The sequence below is a fragment of the Coregonus clupeaformis genome, chromosome 30, assembly GCF_020615455.1.
Source record: "Coregonus clupeaformis isolate EN_2021a chromosome 30, ASM2061545v1, whole genome shotgun sequence".
Lineage (NCBI taxonomy): Eukaryota > Metazoa > Chordata > Actinopteri > Salmoniformes > Salmonidae > Coregonus > Coregonus clupeaformis.
In genome coordinates, this window is record NC_059221.1 from 8,669,037 (window position 1) to 8,692,166 (window position 23,130).

General features: G+C 41.9%; 1 protein-coding gene across 1 annotated transcript in view; it reads right to left on the reverse strand.

Moving 5' to 3' along the window:
- LOC121546000 (espin-like) overlaps positions 1 to 23,130 on the reverse strand; it is a 121,335-nt gene that overhangs the window by 54,723 nt on the left and 43,482 nt on the right. Inside the window, exons 3-7 of the mRNA XM_041856957.2 lie at positions 22,592 to 22,778; positions 12,357 to 12,539; positions 8,721 to 8,852; positions 4,669 to 4,918; positions 3,503 to 3,720 (exon numbers count right to left, since the gene is read on the reverse strand). Of these exons, the coding sequence (XP_041712891.2) occupies positions 3,503 to 3,720; positions 4,669 to 4,918; positions 8,721 to 8,852; positions 12,357 to 12,539; positions 22,592 to 22,778 (970 nt within the window). The remainder of the gene's footprint in view (positions 1 to 3,502; positions 3,721 to 4,668; positions 4,919 to 8,720; positions 8,853 to 12,356; positions 12,540 to 22,591; positions 22,779 to 23,130) is intronic.

A 23,130-nucleotide genomic window follows, 5' to 3' on the forward strand; every position in this document is an offset into this window, starting at 1 on the left:
TAGCTATGAATGGCCAGACAACACTTTGTTGACAACTAGCTACTATTACACGCTTCATTATTGTAGAGGGAGTCGATCATAAAACACTGTCAGTCATAATACATTGGGAGTTTAAATCTGGGTCTTTGAGTGGCCAATGTACACAGGACATCACCTGCCACATAACAAACAAAGATGGAATGAGGGGAGGTTGAATTCAAGCAAATCTGCACTGTGGAAACCTGTATTGCAGAAAAAAAACATACATAGCGCTAGCACTACACAAATGGACCCTCTGAGTTTGTTTGTACTTAACGTAACTTCAGTGAAGATAAGTCCAGGGGTACTGATGGGTAGATAATATTAGTGATTTCCCAGGATGATGTTACCCTGCTCTGCCGTTTCTATGGCGTCCTAGGCAGATGGGGACCCTAGACACAGGGAAAAACTCTCTCCTGTGTGTGTGAGCTAGCAAGCATGCGTCACGGGGATCGTCACCAAGGTACCGTGACAGGAGGTGATCTCATTAAGTAGCCCCTCCCCCCTGGGCCCGACGACACACACCCAGACCATGGCAACTCCCCTCACCATGGAGACGTGCCATAGCAACAAGGTTGTTATGTTGTTACAGTATGTGAATACTGTAATACGTAAGCCTAAACCTGAATTGATGTAATCATGTTTCATACTCCATCATTCAGGGGCCACTTATGACAGAGATGTGACTTGGTAGCCAATTGTTGGCCTTTACACTAACTGTCACCTTTAAATAAATTGTGCTTTATGACAAATATAATATCTGTGGACCAGGAATAAAAAAATAAAAAAAAATAACATAAATGTGCCCGAGTCTGCGTAGTGGTTAGCCCCCCAGACTCCGGACCTATACTTCTGGTGATGTGGGTATGAATCTAGTCTCAGTCCTTCCTCTCCGGCTCCCCTCTACATAGTTATTTTTTTATATATTTTTTATCGTCCATAATATAAGCTTGGGAGGGAAGTTGTTTTGAGCTATGGAGCCCACTCACAATGTGATCAGAGTAATTACTGTAATTAACGTCAGACCTGTCACCCTGCTTATCAAGAGGTGCCAATGGGGAGGGCCGGCTCGTAATGAGGATCCTCGTTAGCGCAATAACATTGTATGGATTGGAGAATCCCTCTTCTCGTCGGCCTCCACGCTGGGAACAAGGGAAATTGTTACACTGTTACACTGACTGGCCAAGTGATTAGTGGCTGGCATGATAGGGAAAATGGCCCCCCGACTCGCTGCAACCCAAACACTGTGGTTCCTGACCCCACTAAGAATCTGTGTCACCTCGCTCCGCTAGGCGCTAAACTCTCTGGAAATGTCTTTTTAGCCCCCATTTTCAAACGCCTCGGTGGAGCAGACACTATTACAGTGCCTTCAGAAAGTACTCATACCCCTTGACTTATTCCACATTGTTGTGTTACAGCCTGAATTCAAAATTGATTAAATATATGTATTTTTTCCTCACCCATCTACACATGTTTTTTGAAATCTTTGCAAATGTATTGAAAACGAAATACAGGAATCTAATTTACATAAGTATTCACACCCCTGAGTCAATTATTTTGTGGCAAGTCTCTAAGGGCTTTGCACACCTGGATTGTACAATATTTGCCCATTATTCTTTAAAAAATTTATTCAAGCTCTGTCAAGCTGATTGTTGATCATTGCCAGACAGCCATTTTCAAGTCTTGCCATAGCCGATTTAAGTCAAAACTTTAACTAGGCCACTCAGGAACATTACATGTTGTCTTGGTAAGCAACTCCATTGTAGATTTGGCCTTGTGTTTTAGGTTAAAGGTGAATTCGTCTCCCAGTGTCTGTTGGAAAGCAGACTGAACCAAGTTTCCTCTAGGTTTTTGCCTGTGCTTATAGCTATATTCTGTTTATTTTTATCCCACAAAAACTCACTAGTCCTTGCCGATGAGAAGCATGCCACCAACATGATTTAAAATATGAAGAGTGGTACTCAGTGATATGTTGTGTTGGATTTCCCCCTATCGTAATGCTTTGTATTCAGGACAAAAAGTTAATTTCTTTGCCACTTTTTTTGCAGTATTACTTTAGTTGCTTGTTGCAAACAGGATGCATGTTTTGGAATATTTTTTTTCTGTACAGGCTTCCTTCTTTTCACTGTCATTTAGGTTAGTATTGTGGAGTAACTACAATGTTGTTGATCCATCCTCAGTTCTCATATTACAACCATTAAACTCTTTAAAATCACCATTGGCCTCATGGTGAAATCCCTGAGCAGTTTCCTTTCTCTCCGGCAAATGAGTTAGGAAGGACGCCTGTATCTTTGTAATGACTGGGTGTATTGATAAACTATCCAAATCCTAATTAATAACTTCATAATGCTCAAAGGGATATTCAGTGTCTGCTTTTCTTTAGTTTTACACATTTACTAATCAGTGCCCTTCTTCGCGAGGCATTGAAAAACATCCCCTGTCTTTGTGGTTGAATCTGTGCTTGAATTTCACTACTCGATTGAAGGACCTTACAGATAACTGTATGTGTGGGGTACAGAGATGGGGTAGTCATGCAAAAATCCTGTTAACCACTATTATTGAACATGGAATGAGTCCATGCAACTTATGTGATTTGTTAAGACCTGTGATCAAGCAGATACAGGAGATGGACAGTAATGAACTGATTTTGTACAGCCATGAAAACCTGCATTCACAATTGCCTTTGCCAATTGAAGGCTCTGAGAGTTCCCTCTCCTAATATGGGGTGGGGTAAGCTGGTCCTAGATCTGTATCTGAATTGTTGCTGAACTGTATCTGAGCGGTTTGTTCTTATGGCGGGCTAATAGTGGGGTCTGTTTGATCAACTTAGCAGTCTTATCTGAATGAATGAGCAGTGAGGAGCATTCAATCACGCAATCACACCAACTGGGTCCACTAGGCCAGGCCGTCCACCCGTTCTCCATTGGCTCCCTGTCAACCCATCCTGTGGCATCATGTGCCTGGGATATTTCTACGCTATGCTATTCCATGCTAGGATATTATCCTAGCGTGGCATCGAAAGGCTCTGTGAGGACTTGGCCATTTGTCACCAGCACCCAGAGAAAACCAAAAGAACAGCAATTTTTAGACTGGGGGCTCAATGGCATCGAATGGTTAGGTTGAGAGGAAATCTATCTCCTTAATTCCTGGTTACAGAATGTTCTCTCAATGGACACAGAAGATGTTGTCTTCAAAAAGGCTTCTTAATTAATAGGATAGCATGTACAAGTGACTTAATAGTGTGTGTGTGTGTGTGTGTGTGTGTGTGTGTGTGTGTGTGTGTGTGTGTGTGTGTGTGAGAGATTGGGGTTAGAGTGTGTGAGACAACATGAAGCCTTTGTGTGCAAGTGAGAGCTTGACAGTGTGTGCGTTTTCATCTCTACACCAGGGATTGGTTAACATGAAAACAACAGGACTGTGTCCCTTGAGGAACCCGAGTTGTGCCCTTCTGCTTTTCACCAGTAAAGGAAGAGCGAAAGCTCACCTTCTCCTCCACATGCCTCAGGTTGCTCTTCACCTTCAGATAGATATCGGCGGAGTCCGCAGGGGGCTGTGGCGGTGGGTATCCGGGGGGAGGCAGGAGCGGTTGGGAGGGGGAGTCAGGGAGAGGGGGTGGGGGAGGCGGCTGAGCCCTCACGTCAGGGTTGAGCATATCAATGTAGGTCTGCATGTCATTGATGGCTGACTCCGCTGGGCCTCCGCCTGCGACAAGGACACAATTGGTCAGAGGTGAGATTTCTGTCACAAAATGGATGAGGTGGTTATAGAAATAGCTAGAATTCCTTGAACAGACATCACCATTCAAGTCAATGGGTGGGTGATGGGTGGACTAACGGCCATTATAGGAATTATATTTCTAAGGACATAGAATCACCCAGGTTGGGTATTGCACATTATAGCTGGTGGATGATTTCATTTCATCCACATAATTATGTAAAGTGCTTTGCACAACTGGAAAAGCGCTATAAAATCCATTATATTATGTTGTAAACACACCTTTTTCAAATAATAGTGCAGGGGTGGAACAAAAGCCTGCACACCCAGTAGCTCTCCAGGATCGCATTTGGAGACGCTTGGTCTGGAGAGCATGCAGGGGATTGATATTTGGTTGATTCACAGACATATTTCTCCTACCTGCCACTAGAGGGAAGCACTAGTATGGAGCGCTGCTGTGGCATCACACAAAGGAATGCAAATTGTTACATGGAATTTGTTCCAGTCAGATGAGCGGTGGAAGTTCCCACAATTGTTATGATAACAGTGTACACATTACCGAATCAAAGATGTCATGTCATGTTTGGGGGCACACACACACTCTAAAGTTGGCTAAAGCACAAACTGTTTTTCATATCAGGTTAGGAAAATCATACAAATAGTGTATTCATAGATCCCGGCACCGATTGCCTCACCATAGCACGAAAATGACAATTTTTCCCCTGTGAAATCTGAACTAGCCAGTTCAGGAAGTTAATCGAAAAATAGTATGTGGTGTGTGTGTGTGTGTGTGTGTGTGTGTGTGTGTGTGTGTGCGCATGTGTGTGCGCGGGTGGTGTGCATATTTAAGTGCATCTGTGTGTGTGTGCATGTTTAAGTGCGCGTGCGTGTGTGTGTGTGTGTGTGTGTGTGTGTGTGTGTGTGTGTGAGACTGACCGGCGGGGGCTCGTGATGAGGGGGGCGAGCCGCTCCGCTTTTCTCCCGTGCTACACTGGCTGGAGCTGGCTGAGTCGTAGTTGGACAGGGTGCTGGAGGGCGAGCACATGTCGAAGTGGGCCGGTTGCTGGGCCTGCCCCGACCCCGCCAGGAGCATCGTGTTGTTGGGGGACGACAGGCCCGAGTCGGGCTGCTTGCTGTACTCCAGGTCGGCTGATGGGTCCCTGGAAAGCACACGGTGCTCCACACTCTGGATAAAGACAACCACAACGAGGGGTTAACAAAACATGGCCAACCAGGAACCTGGGGGAGAGCAACCTAACCTAGCCTGGGAGTGGGATTGAAAAGGTACATTTCCTGAAGAAAATGTGTGTGCTTGCTTGTCTTGGGGTGTGTTCAGTGAGGTCAAACATTTTGAATGTTATATATCGAAATGTAACGAATACAGTTGACACGACTTCCTATTCTACATGACGGATAATCGTATCTTACTGTATGTACAACGCACAAAAGGTTGTTATGAAACAGAGTTTTGTCTTCACAAAAGTAATTACACAACCCTTATGGAGACACCGCACAATGGTTGTGTAAACATCTTTGTGCAGACAAAAACTCTTCAATATCAGAATCAGATGTATCACAACCAGTGTCAAATGCGTTGTACAAGCTGAGTGTGTATGGGGTCTAACATTTTGTAATGTTCTGTAACATCTTGTAACATTGCACCCTCCTGAACAGGTCCCAGGTCAGTAGTCAAAACAACACCATAACAAATTACAATAATTTGCGTGCCTACTCCCAGCTGGCACGAGCCACACAACTTAGAATGTTTAAACTGTAGCCACGGGAGCCAGCATGTGTCCCGACGCTCCACTAGTCGACCTGTCGCTCCACTAATGACAATTACTGCCATTTACACTCTCCTCTGCCTGGCAAGGCCCTCATGGGCAAAGCCCCACGGGGTGGCATGAGAAATAATAACACACCCACCAGGACTCCCTAAGGTATGTGAGAAACATGCCCCGCCCCTCAACCATTTCTCTCCAACTTCACTATTCACTGCCGGCTGGAAGAGGAGATTGTTGATCGAGCTTTGAGTTCAGCAATTAAAAGGGGAACTATAAGAGTGGAACAGACAGACAGCATATTATCTTTACATTCAAGCTGGAATCAGGGCTCCCCCAATGTGACAATTTTTTTTGCTGTGCGACCAGTATCTTTTATTTTGGGAACACTGTGCGACTGAAAAATGACCCCCAAAAAAAAAACAAAAAAAACAATTGCGTAACAATAACAACACTCTTCTCTTCACTGCTCAAACAAGACAGGTTTACAAATCATAATGCTACAAATGTTTAAATGTAGCTAATTAAATCAAATCACATGCCACACAAACTTTCCCTCAGAGCTGTGCCACCCCTTTCTGTCAAATAAGTAATGGCATTAGCTAGCAAGCTAGCTAGCAAGAACAACAACAATGAAATGCGGCGGAATTGAAGCTTTTCTTAGCAAAAAACAAATGATGAAATTATCAACCACAACCAGAAGAAGATGAGGACAATGTCGGATATGCTGCTACCGATCCACCACCTCAGAAAAATAAAAAGATCTACATGTTTCGAGAGGGGTGGCTTCGCGAATTCAAGTGGCTAAGGAGGGACAAAACTAGCAACACAATGTTCTGCGAGTACTGTCGGAAGTGTGGAGTAAAAGCAGCAGGGAAGACATTTTTTTCTACTGGGTCAACCTAAAACACAAGTCATTGCTAAAACATAACATAAGCTAAAAGCACATCAAGTGCCGGGACAAGTGCATTGGGGGAAGGGGGCAGGAACAACATCACTACATCTACTACCAGGCAGCCATATTTGACAGGCAACAGGTGGCAGCCCAAGCCGGTCAACAAGCAGAGCTAACTCAGCTACAGATTAAATTGAACACCGTTTACTGTATTGCCAAAGAGGAGATGGCTTTTACCAAATTCAGACCCATGTTACTCATCCAGAAAAATTATGGATTACAAATCAACCCAACATATGGAAATGAGGTGTCCTGCGCAAACAGTTTGCAGTTGTACTTTTAAATACAAAAGGTTGTTTAATTCACCTATATAAATATGTTTGCTGTTGCACTTTTCAATACAATTATTAAAAGTTGTTTTTATTCTAATGTCTTGCCCACTCACTAGTGAGTTCTACATCAAGGTAACAACTGATGACAGTCATTTGTAGTAATAAAAAAAAAAAAAGTATATACAGTGGGGGAAAAAAGTATTTAGTCAGCCACCAATTGTGCAAGTTATCCCACTTAAAAAGATGAGAGAGGCCTGTAATTTTCATCATAGGTACACGTCAACTATGACAGACAAAATGAGAAGAAAAAAATCCAGACAATCACATTGTAGGATTTTTTATGAATTTATTTGCATATTATGGTGGAAAATAAGTATTTGGTCAATAACAAAAGTTTCTCAATACTTTGTTATATACCCTTTGTTGGCAATGACACAGGTCAAACGTTTTCTGTAAGTCTTCACAAGGTTTTCACACTGTTGCTGGTATTTTGGCCCATTCCTCCATGCAGATCTCCTCTAGAGCAGTGATGTTTTGGGGCTGTCGCTGGGCAACACAGACTTTCAACTCCCCTCCAAAGATGTTCTATGGGGTTGAGATCTGGAGACTGGCTAGGCCACTCCAGGACCTTGAAATGCTTCTTACGAAGCCACTCCTTCGTTGCCCGGGCGGTGTGTTTGGGATCATTGTCATGCTGAAAGACCCAGCCACGTTTCATCTTCAATGCCCTTGCTGATGGAAGGAGGTTTTCACTCAAAATCTCACGATACATGGCCCCATTCATTCTTTCCTTTACACGGATCAGTCGTCCTGGTCCCTTTGCAGAAAAAACAGCCCCAAAGCATGATGTGTCCACCCCCATGCTTCACAGTAGGTATGGTGTTCTTTGGATGCAACTCAGCATTCTTTGTCCTGCAAACACGACGAGTTGAGTTTTTACCAAAAAGTTCTATTTTGGTTTCATCTGACCATATGACATTCTCCCAATCCTCTTCTGGATCATCCAAATGCACTCTAGCAAACTTCAGACGGGCCTGGACATGTACTGGCTTAAGCAGGGGGACACGTCTGGCACTGCAGGATTTGAGTCCCTGGCGGCGTAGTGTGTTACTGATGGTAGGCTTTGTTACTTTGGTCCCAGCTCTCTGCAGGTCATTCTTGCGTGGAGCCCCAGATCGAGGGAGATTATCAGTGGTCTTGTATGTCTTCCATTTCCTAATAATTGCTCCCACAGTTGATTTCTTCAAACCAAGCTGCTTACCTATTGCAGATTCAGTCTTCCCAGCCTGGTGCAGGTCTACAATTTTGTTTCTGGTGTCCTTTGACAGCTCTTTGGTCTTGGCCATAGTGGAGTTTGGAGTGTGACTGTTTGAGGTTGTGGACAGGTGTCTTTTATACTGATAACAAGTTCAAACAGGTGCCATTAATACAGGTAACGAGTGGAGGACAGAGGAGCCTCTTAAAGAAGAAGATACAGGTCTGTGAGAGCCAGAAATCTTGCTTGTTTGTAGGTGACTAAATACTTATTTTCCACCATAATTTGCAAATAAATTCATTAAAAATCCTACAATGTGATTTTCTGGATTTTTTTTCCTCCATTTGTCAGTCATAGTTGACGTGTACCTATGATGAAAATTACAGGCCTCTCTCATCTTTTTAAGTGGGAGAACTTGCACAATTGGTGGCTGACTAAATCCTTTTTTCCCCACTGTATTTCTTTCTGGTGCTCCATACTTTTTAAATGTATGAGCACCAGTGCTACCAATGAAAAGTTAATTTCGTGCCCTGGCTGGAATAGACTTAATCTTAGTCTCATCTAGGTTTCCCCCTACGCATTTCACCTGGGTGGGTTGTATTCATTAGGCACCAGAGGAAGAAAACTGACTACTTGAAGTTGTCCAATAAGAAACTCTAATTTTCGTTTTCCGTATAATTTTTTTTCACTACAGTGCATCCTATTGAATGAATCATGTGTCTCACCATGTTCTCAACAGTGCGCAGGTACTTGGCACACTGGGCGTGCCCGTTGTACTCTGCCAGGTCGGCTGACGAGAAGCCGTCCTGGTCCCGTATGCCCAGGTCCACCCCATTCACCACCAGGATCTGACAGCACTGGGAGAGAGAGAGAAAGAGAGGGGAGGGAGAGAAAGAAAAAAATGTTATTGTCCGTTCTTTTTAGGAGTAAGCAGATTGTCAAACCTTCATTCCGACCTTTTGACATCCCGGGATATTCGGTAATACCGGCACTGCACACAAGGGGCGCTATTTTCAAACCCCACAGCCTCTGAATCCGAAGGTTAGCAATGCTAACAAGTACATGTTAAATCCCATAGTGAATGCTAGCTACATGCTAACGAGCGCATTGTGAACATTTTATGCAGTCTCTGACAAACTATTTGCAGGACAGACATCCCAGCTCAAAGTTATACAAGTAACAAAAAAAATGCTACTCAGTTTGCCACAAAATAAATATTAGACAGCAAGGCTCTTGATCCAGGGCGGGATTCTCTGCTGTCACCAAAAGAAGCTTGATTTTGCTAGAAGCTAACCACTTAGCTAGATAACTAGGTACTACATTTGCAAACCAAATGCACAACTGCAGAGCATTTAGCACATTTTACACGGTCAACTTAATAGTCATAAGATATCTAGCTGGCAAACATTTAGTTGTGAATTCAATACTGTAACTAGATATCCTGGCATGCTGCACAACAGTGAGTGACTCACAAGGATCCGGTCTCTCGTTGATGTGTGCTTGTAAACAAACACCATGTGATTGGGGACTACCGGTAAGCTTCATAATGAAAACTAATGTGGCAGGTGAAATTAAGAACGCAATCTGCTTTATCTCCTGACGTTTTGCACAAGTTGACCGCAGATATTTACTTAAAAAGTAGCTACAAATATTCAAATGTAATAAACATCAAATATATCGTTTCAACGGTACTGACGGAATTGAAAAAACATCCCGTGGCCATTTCCAAATACCCGGTATACCGCCCAAGCCTTCGGCTTACAGGTATATTTTTCTGGGTGATTTAAATACTGACTGGCTTTCATCAAGTTGCCCACTCAAGAAAAAGCTTCAAAACTGTAACCAGTGACTAAAACCTGGTTCAGGTTATCAGTCAACCTACCAGGGTACTTACAGACAGCACAGGAATGAAATCGTCAACATATATTGACCACATCTTTACTAATGCTGCAGAAAATGTGCTTTAAAGCAGTATCCAAATCCATCAGATGTAGTGATCACAATATAGTAGCCATTACTAGGAAAACCAAAGTTCCAAAGGCTGGGCCTAATATAGTGTATAAGAGGTCATACAATAAGTTTTGTAGTGATTGCTATGTTGTTGATGTAAATAATGTTTGTTGGTCGGTGGTGTGTAATGAGGAGCAACCCAGAGGCTGCACTTGACACATTTATGAAATTGCTTATTCCAGTTACTAATAATCATGCACCCATCAACAATGACAAGCCACCTGGGTCTGACAACTTGGATGGAAAATTACTGAGGATAATAGCGGACGATATTGCCACTCCTATTTGCCATATCTTCAATCTAAGCCTACTAGAAAGTGTGTGCCCACAGGCCTGGAGGGAAGCAAACGTAATTCCACTACCCAAGAATAGTAAAGCCCCCTTTACTGGCTCAAATAGCTGACCAATCAGCCTGTTACCAACCCATAGTAAACTTTTGGAAAAAATGGTGTTTGACCAGATACAATACTATTTTACTGTAAACACATTGACAGACTTTCAGCACGCTTATAGGGAAGGACATTCAACAAGCACAACACTTACACAAAGAGAAATTGATGATACAATTGATGATAAAAAGATTGTGGGAGCTGTTTTGTTAGACTTCAGTGTGGCTTTTGACATTATCGATCATAGTCTGCTGCTGGAAAAACGTGTGTTATGGCTTTCCACCCCCTGCTATATTGAGGATAAAGAGTTACCTGTCTAACTGAACACAGAGGGTGTTCTTTAATGGAAGCCTCTCCAACAAAATCCAGGTAGAATCAGGAGTTCCCCAGGGCAGTTGTCTAGGCCCTTTACATTTCTCAATCTTTACTAATGACATGCCACTGGCTTTGAGTAAAGCCAGTGTGTCTATGTATGCGGATGACTCAACACTATACATGTCAGCTACTACAGCGAGTGAAATCACTGCAACACTTAACAAAGTTAGTTTCAGAATGGGTGGCAAGGAATAAGTTCTAAATATTTCAAAAACTAAAAGCATTGTATTTGGGACAAATCATCCACTAAACCTCAACTAAATCTTGCAATAAATAATGTAGAAATTGAGCAAGTTGAGGTGACTAAACTGCTTGGAGTACCCCTGGATTGTAAAACTGTCATGGTAAAAACATGTTGATACAACAGTAGCTAGAATGGGAAGAAGTCTGTCCATAATAAAGCGCTGCTCTGGCTTTTTAACAACACTATCAACAAGGCAGGTCCTACAGTTTTGTCGCACCTGGACTACTATTCAGTCTAGTGGACAGGTGCCACATAGAGGGACCTCGGACAATTACAATTGGCTCAGAACAGGGCAGCACAGCTGGCCCTTAAATGTACACGAAGAGCTAACAATAATATGCATGTAAATCTCTCATGGCTCAAAGTGGAGGAGAGATTGACTTCATCACTACTTGTTTTTGTAAGAAGTGTTGACATGCTGAATGCGCCGAGGTGTCTGTTTAAACTACTAGCACACAGCTCAGACACCCATGCATACCCCACAAGACATGCCACCAGAGGTCTCTTGATGATCCCCAAGTCAAGAACAGACTATGGGAGGCACACAGTACTATGTAGAGCCATGGCTAGATGGAACTCTATTCCACATCAGGTAACTGATGCAAGGAGTAGAATCAGATTTTAAAAACACCTTATGGAACAGCAGGGACTGTGAAGAAACACACAGGCACAGACACACGCTTACACATGATAAGACACGCACTCTACACACACGTACACATGGATTTTGTATTGTAGATATGTGGTAGTAGAGTAGAGGCCTGAGGGCACACACTTAATGTGTTGTGAAAAGTGTTTTGAAATGTAATAAAATATATAACTGCCTTAATGTTTCTGGACCCCATGAAGAGTAGCTGCTGCCTTGAAATCAGCTAATGGGGATCCTTAACAAATACAAATACAAGCATGCGGCTCATATTCATAGCAAACATACAGAAAACATAAAAACAGTAGGCTAACATACTAACAACATAATCATCAACAACAGAGAAATTGAGAGAGAGAGGAGGGGGAGAAGGAGAGAGTCAGAAACTACTGCAAAAGAAAGAGATACTGGAAGAGACAGAGACAACAAAGACGGATGTCAGCTCGTAAAAAAAATAACTTTGCGTCTAACGTTAGGAAGGGAAACAATATCAACTTGCTGCACTCACTCAAACGCATGGTGTAATGTGCCCACTTGGCTATTTCTCGACTTGTATGAAGTTACCTGTGTAATTCCCATCCCCCTTGCTGTCTTGACCCATTGTCATGTGCTCTCCTATAGACACCTCTCCTACAGATCCCTCCCTATATACGGTTATAAACTGGCAACCCACACACACACACACAGACAAACACACCTCCAGCTCCCCGTTCTCGGCAGCGTCGTGTAGCGGCGTTCCACCCCAGCTGTCGGTGATGATCTCGCCGCCGTGCAGTAGCAGCCAGCTGAGCACCTTGGCATGGCCGCGGCTGGCGGCAAAGTGCATGGCCGTGGCACCGTCACCGCCCTGGTCTGACAGGCTGATCTCTGTGAAGCTCATCTGCAACGGCCAATAGTAGAGGTTGAACAGTAGGTATCGCGAGCTGCCATTTGGTTCGGCAACACTTTGTTAGTTGACTTCCCTTAGATTATAGGTGTTTAATTTACAATCAACAAATTGGTATGCATTAACCCTAACCCTAGCCCTAATCCTTACAGTAAGCATTCTTTATCAACCATTTTAGTGCTCTCCATTGGTAGCGGATGGGTGTTGCTCTGTAGACTGTAAAGCACTTTAAGCACTTAGATGGAAAGGCGTTATGTAAATCCAATTTGTTATTGTTGTGTATGTAACTGGTGGTGAGCTGCTAATGAATAACTAAAATGCATGGCATAATGTGCCCATTTCTACCACAGGAACAAATCACATGTGGCTACACATACTGGAGTAGCACTACTATTCCAAAGGCATTTAGACAACCATATTGGAGCATACCCAGCAAACTAGGAACATTTCCAGAACATTAGCTACAATTCTCATGAAGTTCTAGTTCATTTTAATTTTTTATCAGAAAATGTTTTCAATGAAATATCCTTGCAATGTTCTCCTAACTTTCACTAAAATGTTGTGCACAACACCTGTAACCACCACCACATAACATTTCCCAAACATTCTCATAAAGGTTTCCGGGTAATTTAATAACCCAATGTACCAGCAATATTTTTAGAACATACTGCCGCAACAAAATGTGAGAGCAATAGAAATGGTTCTGAGAAAACATTACGGGAACGTTCTGCTAATGTTGATGAAGATGTTAAAAACACCCATAACAACAAGCAGGGAATATTCCCACAATGCTCTCATAAAGTTATAGTATGATGTTATGACACGATTATTCGAAGAAAGTTCATTATACATTCTTCAGCAATCATGTCTGGATTTAATTAAATTGGTTCTGAGAAAACATTACTGGAGCGTTCTGCTAACATTAATGGACAGACGCCTACCCAGGTATAGGATCTTAATTTGACCAGTTTCTCACAGCAGGAAAATAATCCTGCAGCAACAGGAAATGTGAATTACTATGTGGATTATAATCAATGGACATTTATGTATGGGTTGATAAAATGTTTTGTTAAAAGTGGAACTTACAAACTTTTAAACCATTTTTTAACCTCAAATACACTATAACATGACACAGGAACATTTCTACTGCAACAGGGTGGTCAAATTAAGATCCATTATAGGCCTAATAACCAATTATGTGTGTTGATAACAACAAACAGACCAGCAAACCCGAAACGTTCCAAGAACATTAGTGTACATTCCCATTAAGTTCTAGTTTGGGTTCGAGCTGACATTAGGACGATAACATCCCACAAAAGATTCAAATAATCTTTTTTTTATGTGGTGATCAAAAGCAATGTTTGAAATGAAATATCCTTGGAATGTTCGAATATTCTGTAAGTTTATGGCATGATGATCCAGAATTGTTCTAAAAACATACTTCAACAATAATGGAAGTACAGTGGGGAGAACAACTATTTGATACGCTGCCGATTTAGCAGGATTTCCTACTTACAAAGCATGTAGAGGTCTGTAATTTTTATCATAGGTACACTTCAACTTTGAGAGACGGAATCTAAAACAAAAATCCAGAAAATCACATTGGATGATTTTTAAGTTATTCATTTGCATTTTATTGCATGACATAAGTATTTGATACATCAGAAAAGCAGAACTTAATATTTGGTACAGAAACCTTTGTTTGCAATTACAGAGATCATACGTTTCGTGTAGGTCTTGACCAGGTTTGCACACACTGCAGCAGGGATTTTGGCCCACTCCTCCATACAGACCTTCTCCAGATCCTTCAGGTTTCGGGGCTGTCGCTGGGCAATACGGACTTTCAGCTCCCTCCAAAGATGTTCTATTGGGTTCAGGTCTGGAGACTGGCTAGGCCACTCCAGGACCTTGAGATGCTTTTTACGGAGCCACTCCTTAGTTGCCCTGGCTGTGTGTTTCGGGTCGTTGTCATGCTGGAAGACCCAGCCACGACCCATCTTCAATGCTCTTACTGAGGGAAGGAGGTTGTTGGCCAAGATCTCGCGATACATGGCCCCATCCATCCTCCCATCAATACGGTGCAGTCGTCCTGTCCCCTTTGCAGAAAAGCATCCCCAAAGAATGATTTTTCCACCTCCATGCTTCACGGTTGGGATGGTGTTCTTGGGGTTGTACTCATCCTTCTTCTTCCTCCAAACATGGCGAGTGGAGTTTAGACCAAAAAGCTCTATTTTTGTCTCATCAGACCACATGACCTTCTCCCATTCCTCCTCTGGATCATCCAGATGGTCATTGGCAAACTTCAGACGGGCCTGGACATGCCCCTTGCTGATTGAGTGTGTGGACAGGTGTCTTTTATACAGGTAACGAGTTCAAACAGGTGCAGTTAATACAGGTAATGAGTGGAGAACAGGAGGGCTTCTTAAAGAAAAACGAACAGGTCTGTGAGAGCCGGAATTCTTACTGGTTGGTAGGTGATCAAATACTTATGTCATGCAATAAAATGCAAATTACTTACTTAAAAATCATACAATGTGATTTTATGGATGTTTGTTTTAGATTCTGTCTCTCACAGTTGAAGTGTTCCTATGATACAAATTACAGACCTCTACATGCTTTGTAAGTAGGAAAACCTGCAAAATCGGCAGTGTATCAAATACTTTTTCTCCCCACTGTACTTGACTCTAAAGAATAAATATCAGCTAAAGCCCAACACATACAAATAAACAAACTATAAAGCCCAACACATGCATACAAAATATATACAGTGCCTTCAGAAAGTATTCATGCCCCTTGACCTATTCCACATTATATTGTGTTACAGCCTGAATTCAAAATCGATTAAATTGATTTTTTCTCCTCCCCCTTCTTCGCACAATACCCCATAATGACAAAGTGAAAACATGTTTTTAACAAATGCATTGAAAATGAAATACATTCACACCCAAGTCAATACTTTGTAGAAGCACCTTTGGTAGCGATTACAGCTTTGAGTCTTTCTGGGTAAAGTCTCTAAGAGCTTTCCACACCTGGATTGTGAAACATTTGCCCATTATTATTTTCAGAATTATTCAAACTCTTTCAAATTGGTTGTTGATCATTGATAGACAACCATTTAAGTCTTGCCATAGATTTTCAAGCAGATTTAAGTCCAAACTTTAACCCGGCCACTCAGGAACATTCACGGTCGTCTTGGTAAGCAACTCGTGTAGATTTGCCCTGATATTTTAGGTTATTGTCCAGCTGAAAGGAGAACTCATCTCCCAGTGTCTGAACAACTACCCAGTCCTTAATGATTACAAGCATACCCATAACATGATGCAGCCATCACTATACTTGAAAATATGAAGAGTGGGACTCAGTGATGGGTTGTTGGATTTGCCCCAAACAATACGCTTGTATTCAGGACAAAAAGTTAATTGCTTTACCACATTTTTTGCAGTATTACTTTAGTGCATGTTTTCGAATATTTTTATTTTGTACAGGCTTCCTTTTCACTGTCAATTAGGTTAGTATTGTGGAGTAACTACAATGTTGTTGATCCATCCTCAGTTTTCTCCTATCACATTCATTAAATTAACTGTTTTTTAGTCATCATTGGCCTCAGGGTGAAATCCCTGAGTGATTTCCTTCCTCTCCGGCAACTGACTTCGGAAGGACGCCTGTATATACCCATTTTCATCTTTTTTACTTTCTTTGATTTCAGGCCTACCTGGAAGGGGTGGGTTTTATTTGGTCTTCGGGAGGGGGGAGTGACTGACAAGCAACTCTAGTTGCTAGGGGGGGAAAGGGGTGGAAAACATGGGGGGGGGCTGGATGAATGGGATGGGAGGTTGGGGGTGGAGGCCCTCTTATTTTTTTATTTTTTCCTATATGTAAAATATGATCAATACTTTCTAGTTCTGAACCTTCTGTAATGTAAAAAAAAATACATAAACTACCGTTCAAAAGTTTGGGGTCACTTAGAAATGTCCTTGTTTTCGAAAGATAAGCAATTTTTTGGTCCATTAAAATAACATCAAATTGATCAGAAATACAGTGCAGACATTGTTAATGTTGTAAATGGCTATTGTAGCTGGAAACGGCTGATTTTTAATGGAATATCTACATAGGCGTACAGAGGCCCATTATCAGCAACCATCAGTCCTGTGTTCCAATGGCACGTTGTGTTTGCTAATCCAAGTTTATCATTTTAAAAAGGCTAATTGATCATTAGAAAACCCTTTTGCAATTATGTTAGCACAGCTGAAAACTGTTGTGCTGGTTAAAGATGCAATACAACTGGCCTTCTTCAGACTAGGTGAGTATCTGGAGCATCAGCAATTGTGGGTTCGATTACATGCAAAAAATGGCCAGAAACAAATAACTTTCTTCTGAAACTCGTCAGTCTATTCTTGTTCTGAGAAATTAAGGCTATTCCATGCAAGAAATTGCCAAGAAGCTGAAGATCTCATACAAGAGTGTCTAGTTTGAGAAAAAATACGCCTCAAAGGTCCTCAACTGTACAAGGATATAAACACGCAGGAAAACCTACACCCAGAGGCTGCCTTTCTGGTTGCCAGCGATTTTAATTCGATGTCACTAAGACACGTGATGCCCAACTTCCATCAATGTTTCCAACGCCACTAGGGGCAATAAAGTCCTAGACCACTGCTATTCTACCCACAAGCAAGCATACAACGCCCTCCCTCATCCGTCGACAACACTGATGCTACGGCCGAGGACAGGAATAAGTACGAGAAGTCCCGCTATGACCTCCGCAGAGTCATCAAACGAGCAAAAGGACAATATAGGAATAAGGTGGAATCATATTACACAGGCTCCGACACTCACCGCATGCGGCAGGGGCTACAGTCCATTACGGATTATAAATGAAGACCCAACCGTGATCTGCCCAACGATGCCTCTCTACCAGACGAACTCAATGCAGTTTATGCACGCTTTCATAACATCGAGCAGGGAGTGACGCCATATTCACAGTAATATTCAAACTGTTCTTGTCCCAGTTTGTAATCCCCACGTTTTAAGATGACCACAATCATTCCTGTTCCTAAGATTTGCATACCACCGCAACAGATCCATATAGGACAATCTCAATTGCTCTTCACACTGCCCTCACCGACCTAGATAAGGGGAATACCTATGTGAGAATGATGTTCATTGAATACAGCTCAGCGTTCAACACCATTGTCCCCTCGAAGCTCGTCACCAAGCTTAGGACTCTGGTGTGAACACCTGCATCTACAACTGGACTCTGGACTTCCTGACAGGCCAATCCCAGGTGGTGAGGGTAGACAACATCACCTCCACCACGCTGACCCTTAACACAGGGGCCCCACAGGTGTGTGTGCTTAGTCCCCTACTGTACTCCCTGTTCACCCAAGACTGCGTGGCCACGCATGACTCCAACACCATCATCAAGTTCGCTGACAACATGATGAGTCAGCCTACAGGGAGGTTGTCAGTGACAAATCATGTCCAATCAATTGAATTTACCACAGGTGGACTCCAATCAAGTTGTAGAAACATCAAGGATGATCAATGGAAACAGGATGCACCTGAGCTCAATTTCGAGTCTCATAGCAAAGGGCCTGAATACTTTTGTAAATAAGGTAACTGTTTTTCATTTTTAATACATTTGCAAACATTTCTTCAAACCTGTTTTCACTTTGTCATTATGGGGTATTGTGTGTGAGGAAATGAGGAAAAAAATAATAGAATCCATTTCAGAATAAGGCTGTAACGTAACAAAATGTGAAAAAAGTTAATGGGTCTGAATACTTTCCGAATGCACTGACTCTACACACCCGCACACCCACTCATATACAAGCTGCTGCTACTCTTCATCTTATATCCTGTTGCCTTGTCCCCTTACCCCTATACATATCTACCTCCATCACTCCACTATCCCTGCACATTGTAAATATGATACTGGAACTGATTTTGAAAAATATTTCCTGTATATAGTATGTTTACTTTATTGTGCATTTCATTTTTCTAGTAATACATTGTTATTGATTATTGCATGGTTAGGTTTAGAGTTTGCAAGAAAGGCATTTCACTGTACTTGTGCATGTGACATTAAAACTTGAAACTATTGCGATTATTATGGTCATATCAGGGCATTATGTTCTAGTCTCATAGTCTATTAATTAAGCTATAGGCCTATGGTTTATTATGTGTCGGTCTATGTGAGTCACATGTTAATTGCAAGAGTCATGGATTTACGTAGACCTGCAAGACTTTTTGGTCTGTAATGCGAAATCACGTGATGGTTTGCTGTGTGCGATCGAATACAGTAGAATGTAGAGTAGGCTATGCTATAAAAAAAAATTTAAGAACATAAAACATTTGTTCAGGGAATTTTCTTGTAATATCAGGTAAATGTTTTTTTGCACAGAAAGAAACATTGTATAAATCATCCGCACAACTGGACAGTTTTTGTGTTTTGGGAACATATCTTTTGTGATGTCCCCACAATGTTCCTACCAGACTGTTCCCACAACCTAATGAAACATTCTTAGAACCTTTAAGAACAGACAAAATGTTTTCTGGGAATGTTCTTGCAATGTCAGGTGAATGTTTTATACAATTACGTGATAATGACAGAGAAGCCAGTGTTTGGAGGATATATTGGCATGGGTGTTGTCGAGGTGCAATTTCACCTGGCGAAGAAAATGTGCTCTCTCGTCAGGACACTGATGTTCAGAGGAACTAGCCAACAACACAGCTAACACAATCACTTCAAACTGAAGCTGGAAAGACCGCAAACTAGCTGCACTTTGTTTCATTTGACCTGTTTTCTTTTGATAGTTCTTTGTATATACTGTATCCATAAAAATGACACCAGATGTACAGTTAAAGTCGGAAGTTTACATACACTTATGTTGGAGTCAATAAAACCCGTTTTTTAACCACTCCACACATTTCTTGTTAACAAACTATAGTTTTGGCAAGTCGGATAGGACATCTACTTTGTGCATGACAAGTAATTTTTCCAACAACTCTTTACAGACAGATTATTTCACTGTATCACAATTCCAGTGGGTCAGAAGTTTACATACACTAAGTTGACTGTGCCTTTAAACAGCTTGGACAATTCCAGAAAATGATGTCATGGCTTTAGAAGCTTCTGATAGGCTAATTGACATTGTTTGAGTCAATTGGAGGTGTACCTGTGGATGTATTTCAAGGCCTACCTTCAAACTCAGTGCCTCTTTGCTTGACATCATGAGAAAATCAAAAGAAATCAGCAAAGACCTGAGAATATTTTTTTTTTACCTCCACAAGTCTGGTTCATCCTTCGGAGCAATTTCAAAACGCCTGAAGGTACCACGTTCATCTGTACAAACAATAGTACGCAAGTATAAACACCACGGGACCACGCAGCCGTCATACCGCTCAGGAAGGAGACGTATTCCGTCTCCTAGACATGAACATACTTTGGTGTGCAAAGTGCAAATCAATCCCAGAACAACAGCAAAGGACCTTGTGAAGATGCTGGAGGAAACATGTACAAATGTATCTATATCCACAGTAAAATGAGTCCTATATCGACATAACCTGAAAGGCCGCTCAGCAAGGAAGAAGCCACAGCTCCAAAACCGCCATAAAAAAGCCAGACTACGGTTTGCAAATGCACATGGGGACAAAGATCGTACTTTTTGGACAAATGTCCTCTGGTCTGATGAAACAAAAATAGAACTGTTTGGCCATAATGACCATCGTTATGTTTGGAGGAAAAAGGGGGTCGCTTGCAAGCCGAAGAACACCATCCCAACCGTGAAGCACGGGGGTGGCAGCATCATGCTGTGGGGCTGCTTTGCTGCAGGAGGGACTGGCGCACTTCACAAAATAGATGGCATCATGAGGAAGGAAAATTATGTGGATATATTGAAGCAACATCAAGACATCAGTCAGGAAGTTAAAGCTTGGTCGCAAATGGGTCTTCCAAATGGACAATGACCCCAAGCATACTTCCAAAGTTGTGGCAAAATCGCTTAAGGACAACAAAGTCAAGGTATTGGAGTGGCCATCACAGCGCCCTGACCTCAATCCTATAGAAAATGTGTGGTCAGAACTGAAAAAGTGTGTGTGAGCAAGGAGGCCTTCAAACCTGACTCAGTTACACCAGCTCTGTCAGGAGGAATGGGCCAAAATTCACCCAACTTATTGTGGGAAGCTTGTGGAAGGCTACCTGAAACATTTGACCCAAGTTATACAATTTAAAGGCAATGCTACCAAATACTAATTGAGAGTATGTAAACTTCTGAAACACTGGGAATGTGATGAAATAAATCACTCTACTATTATTTTGACATTTCACATTCTTAAAATAAAGTGGTGATCCTAACTGACCTAAGACAGGGAATTTTGACTAGGATTAAATCTCAGGAATTGTGAAAAACTGAGTTTAAATGTATTTGGCTAAGGTGTATGTAAACCTCCGACTAACTGTATGTCCTTGAACTGATTATCTTTAAAGTCGCACACAGAAGAAGTTAAGGATACATTTTAGTTGCTAATGGCAGCCTGCAGTAGCCTGGTCAGCCTTCAACTTGAGATCCTCAATGAGAGGGGGCAGCACTGAGCTAGACTGCAAGGTCACTTCCTGAAGTAGCTCAAACTGTGTTATCAAAGATTATATATTATATTGACAAGATAGCCAAGTGACCACTCTAACTATGGAAATACATGTCCTCAATGAGTGAAGGCAAGTGAGATCAGGTGGGACCACTCTAGCCAATGAGAGGGCAGATGCGTGTGTGAACAACAGGCACAACAAATTCATTTTTCTCAAAGTTGCCGGAATGCCATGTGAATCCACTTATATCACTACATTTGTAACAGAATAAACATTACGGAACTTCTATTCGATCAAATAAGACTCACGTAATTCAACACTCTCTCAGACCTCCATACAAATAAAGAGCTGGTCTCAAGCGGACAGGTTTTCGGTGGAGTAAATCCTCTCGCTTCGCCTCTTCCTCTCTGATGTTATGTATCCATTAGACGTCATCTTAATCTACTTTTTTTGGCTTGGTGGTGAGATATTATGTAGCTAAAAAGGTAATGTGTCAGCCTATTAATTATGAAAATATAAATAAAATCACTATTACTAGGCAATTCAAAATCAAATTCACTATAATGGTAGGCTAACTGAGTATGCCGCGCTGCTCAATCAATGAACCAACAGCATCGCCTAGGCCTATAAGTTCTCTCCCAGACTCATGAATAGAACGTTTGGAGCGTAGCATAAGGTAACCAGTCCATACAGGTTGCATAATAACAGTCCACACTCAAAGGCGACTGCTAGAATTTGTTTAATTTTGGAGTATAGCCTAGACCAATTATCTTAAAATATAATTTCATGTTTTCTGCCATGCGTAGGCTATGTATTGTATAACGCCACTATAATTATTTTAATTCCATATTTTTGTAATATTTTTTTCAGGCTTCGGCTCATATATAGGCCTATGCGTATGCATAAACTCTAATATGCATATAGTGTTTTGAATTAATCATCACCTTAGAAAGCAGTCCATTTTGTTGTCTTAGGCTTTGAAACAACATCCACAAGGACCATGTTTTCCACTCAGTTTCAACCTGTTGTTGAACTTCTTTCTTCAAATTGATCAATCACAGTGAGGTGAGTTTTAAAAGCATGATGCTGTTTTGATGATAAATGTTTGATGTGATTTTCGATTGCATTTGCAATGATGTCAGAGTGGTTAGAGGGACAACAGAGCACGGAGTACCAGGTCATTAGCGACCAGATGGTCGTTAGTGAGTTGGGTACTACCAACGCATGTCCAGAGTGCATAAAAGGAGATTACCATGACTCAACGGTCACGTGGATTTTGACTGCGGTCATGACTCATGACTGCCAGTGTGGCGGTAATACGGTCACCGCAACAGCCCTATGTACACCCACAGTGGATTTATTTAACGGTTGTCTAGGACCCAAATACACTATACAATAGTACAACAAATACAGTAGAAGAAATGACAAAAACAGACAGTATGAATCAGGACAATTTACCTACCAGCCAGACTATGACAGTGTTATGGCCCATTTGGGCGGCAGCATGCAGAGGTGTCATCCCGTCATTGGCTCTGATGCTCGGCTCCGCCCCGCAGTCCTTCACCAGGTATTGGACGACCTCCAGGTGACCCTCCTGGCAGGCCAGGTAGAGGGGTGTGGCACCATTCTTTGTTTGGGAATTGACAACGCTAAAAGAGGATTAACAGACCTGTATTCAACTTTATTGAATGAATTACCATGTAAAATTACATTGTGAATCTTGGGCAACATACCTACTTTGGGTGAGACAAGAAGAATGTATAAACATGTATCCGGTTGCCTACACTTGGGCAGTAATGCTATTCTAGTTTTTTTTTTTGAATACCCAAACTAATCTAAATCACTGACAGGTCAACAATAACTTCATAACACCCTCGGAATGAGCTTGGTCCAAGTTGCAACCCTAAGTAGCCTTTCCATGAGGCTCCAGTCCAAATCACCATGACTGGGGGAGGTATTCTGATTAGCAGATTGAGCCAACTCCACCCCCTAGAGCCAAAC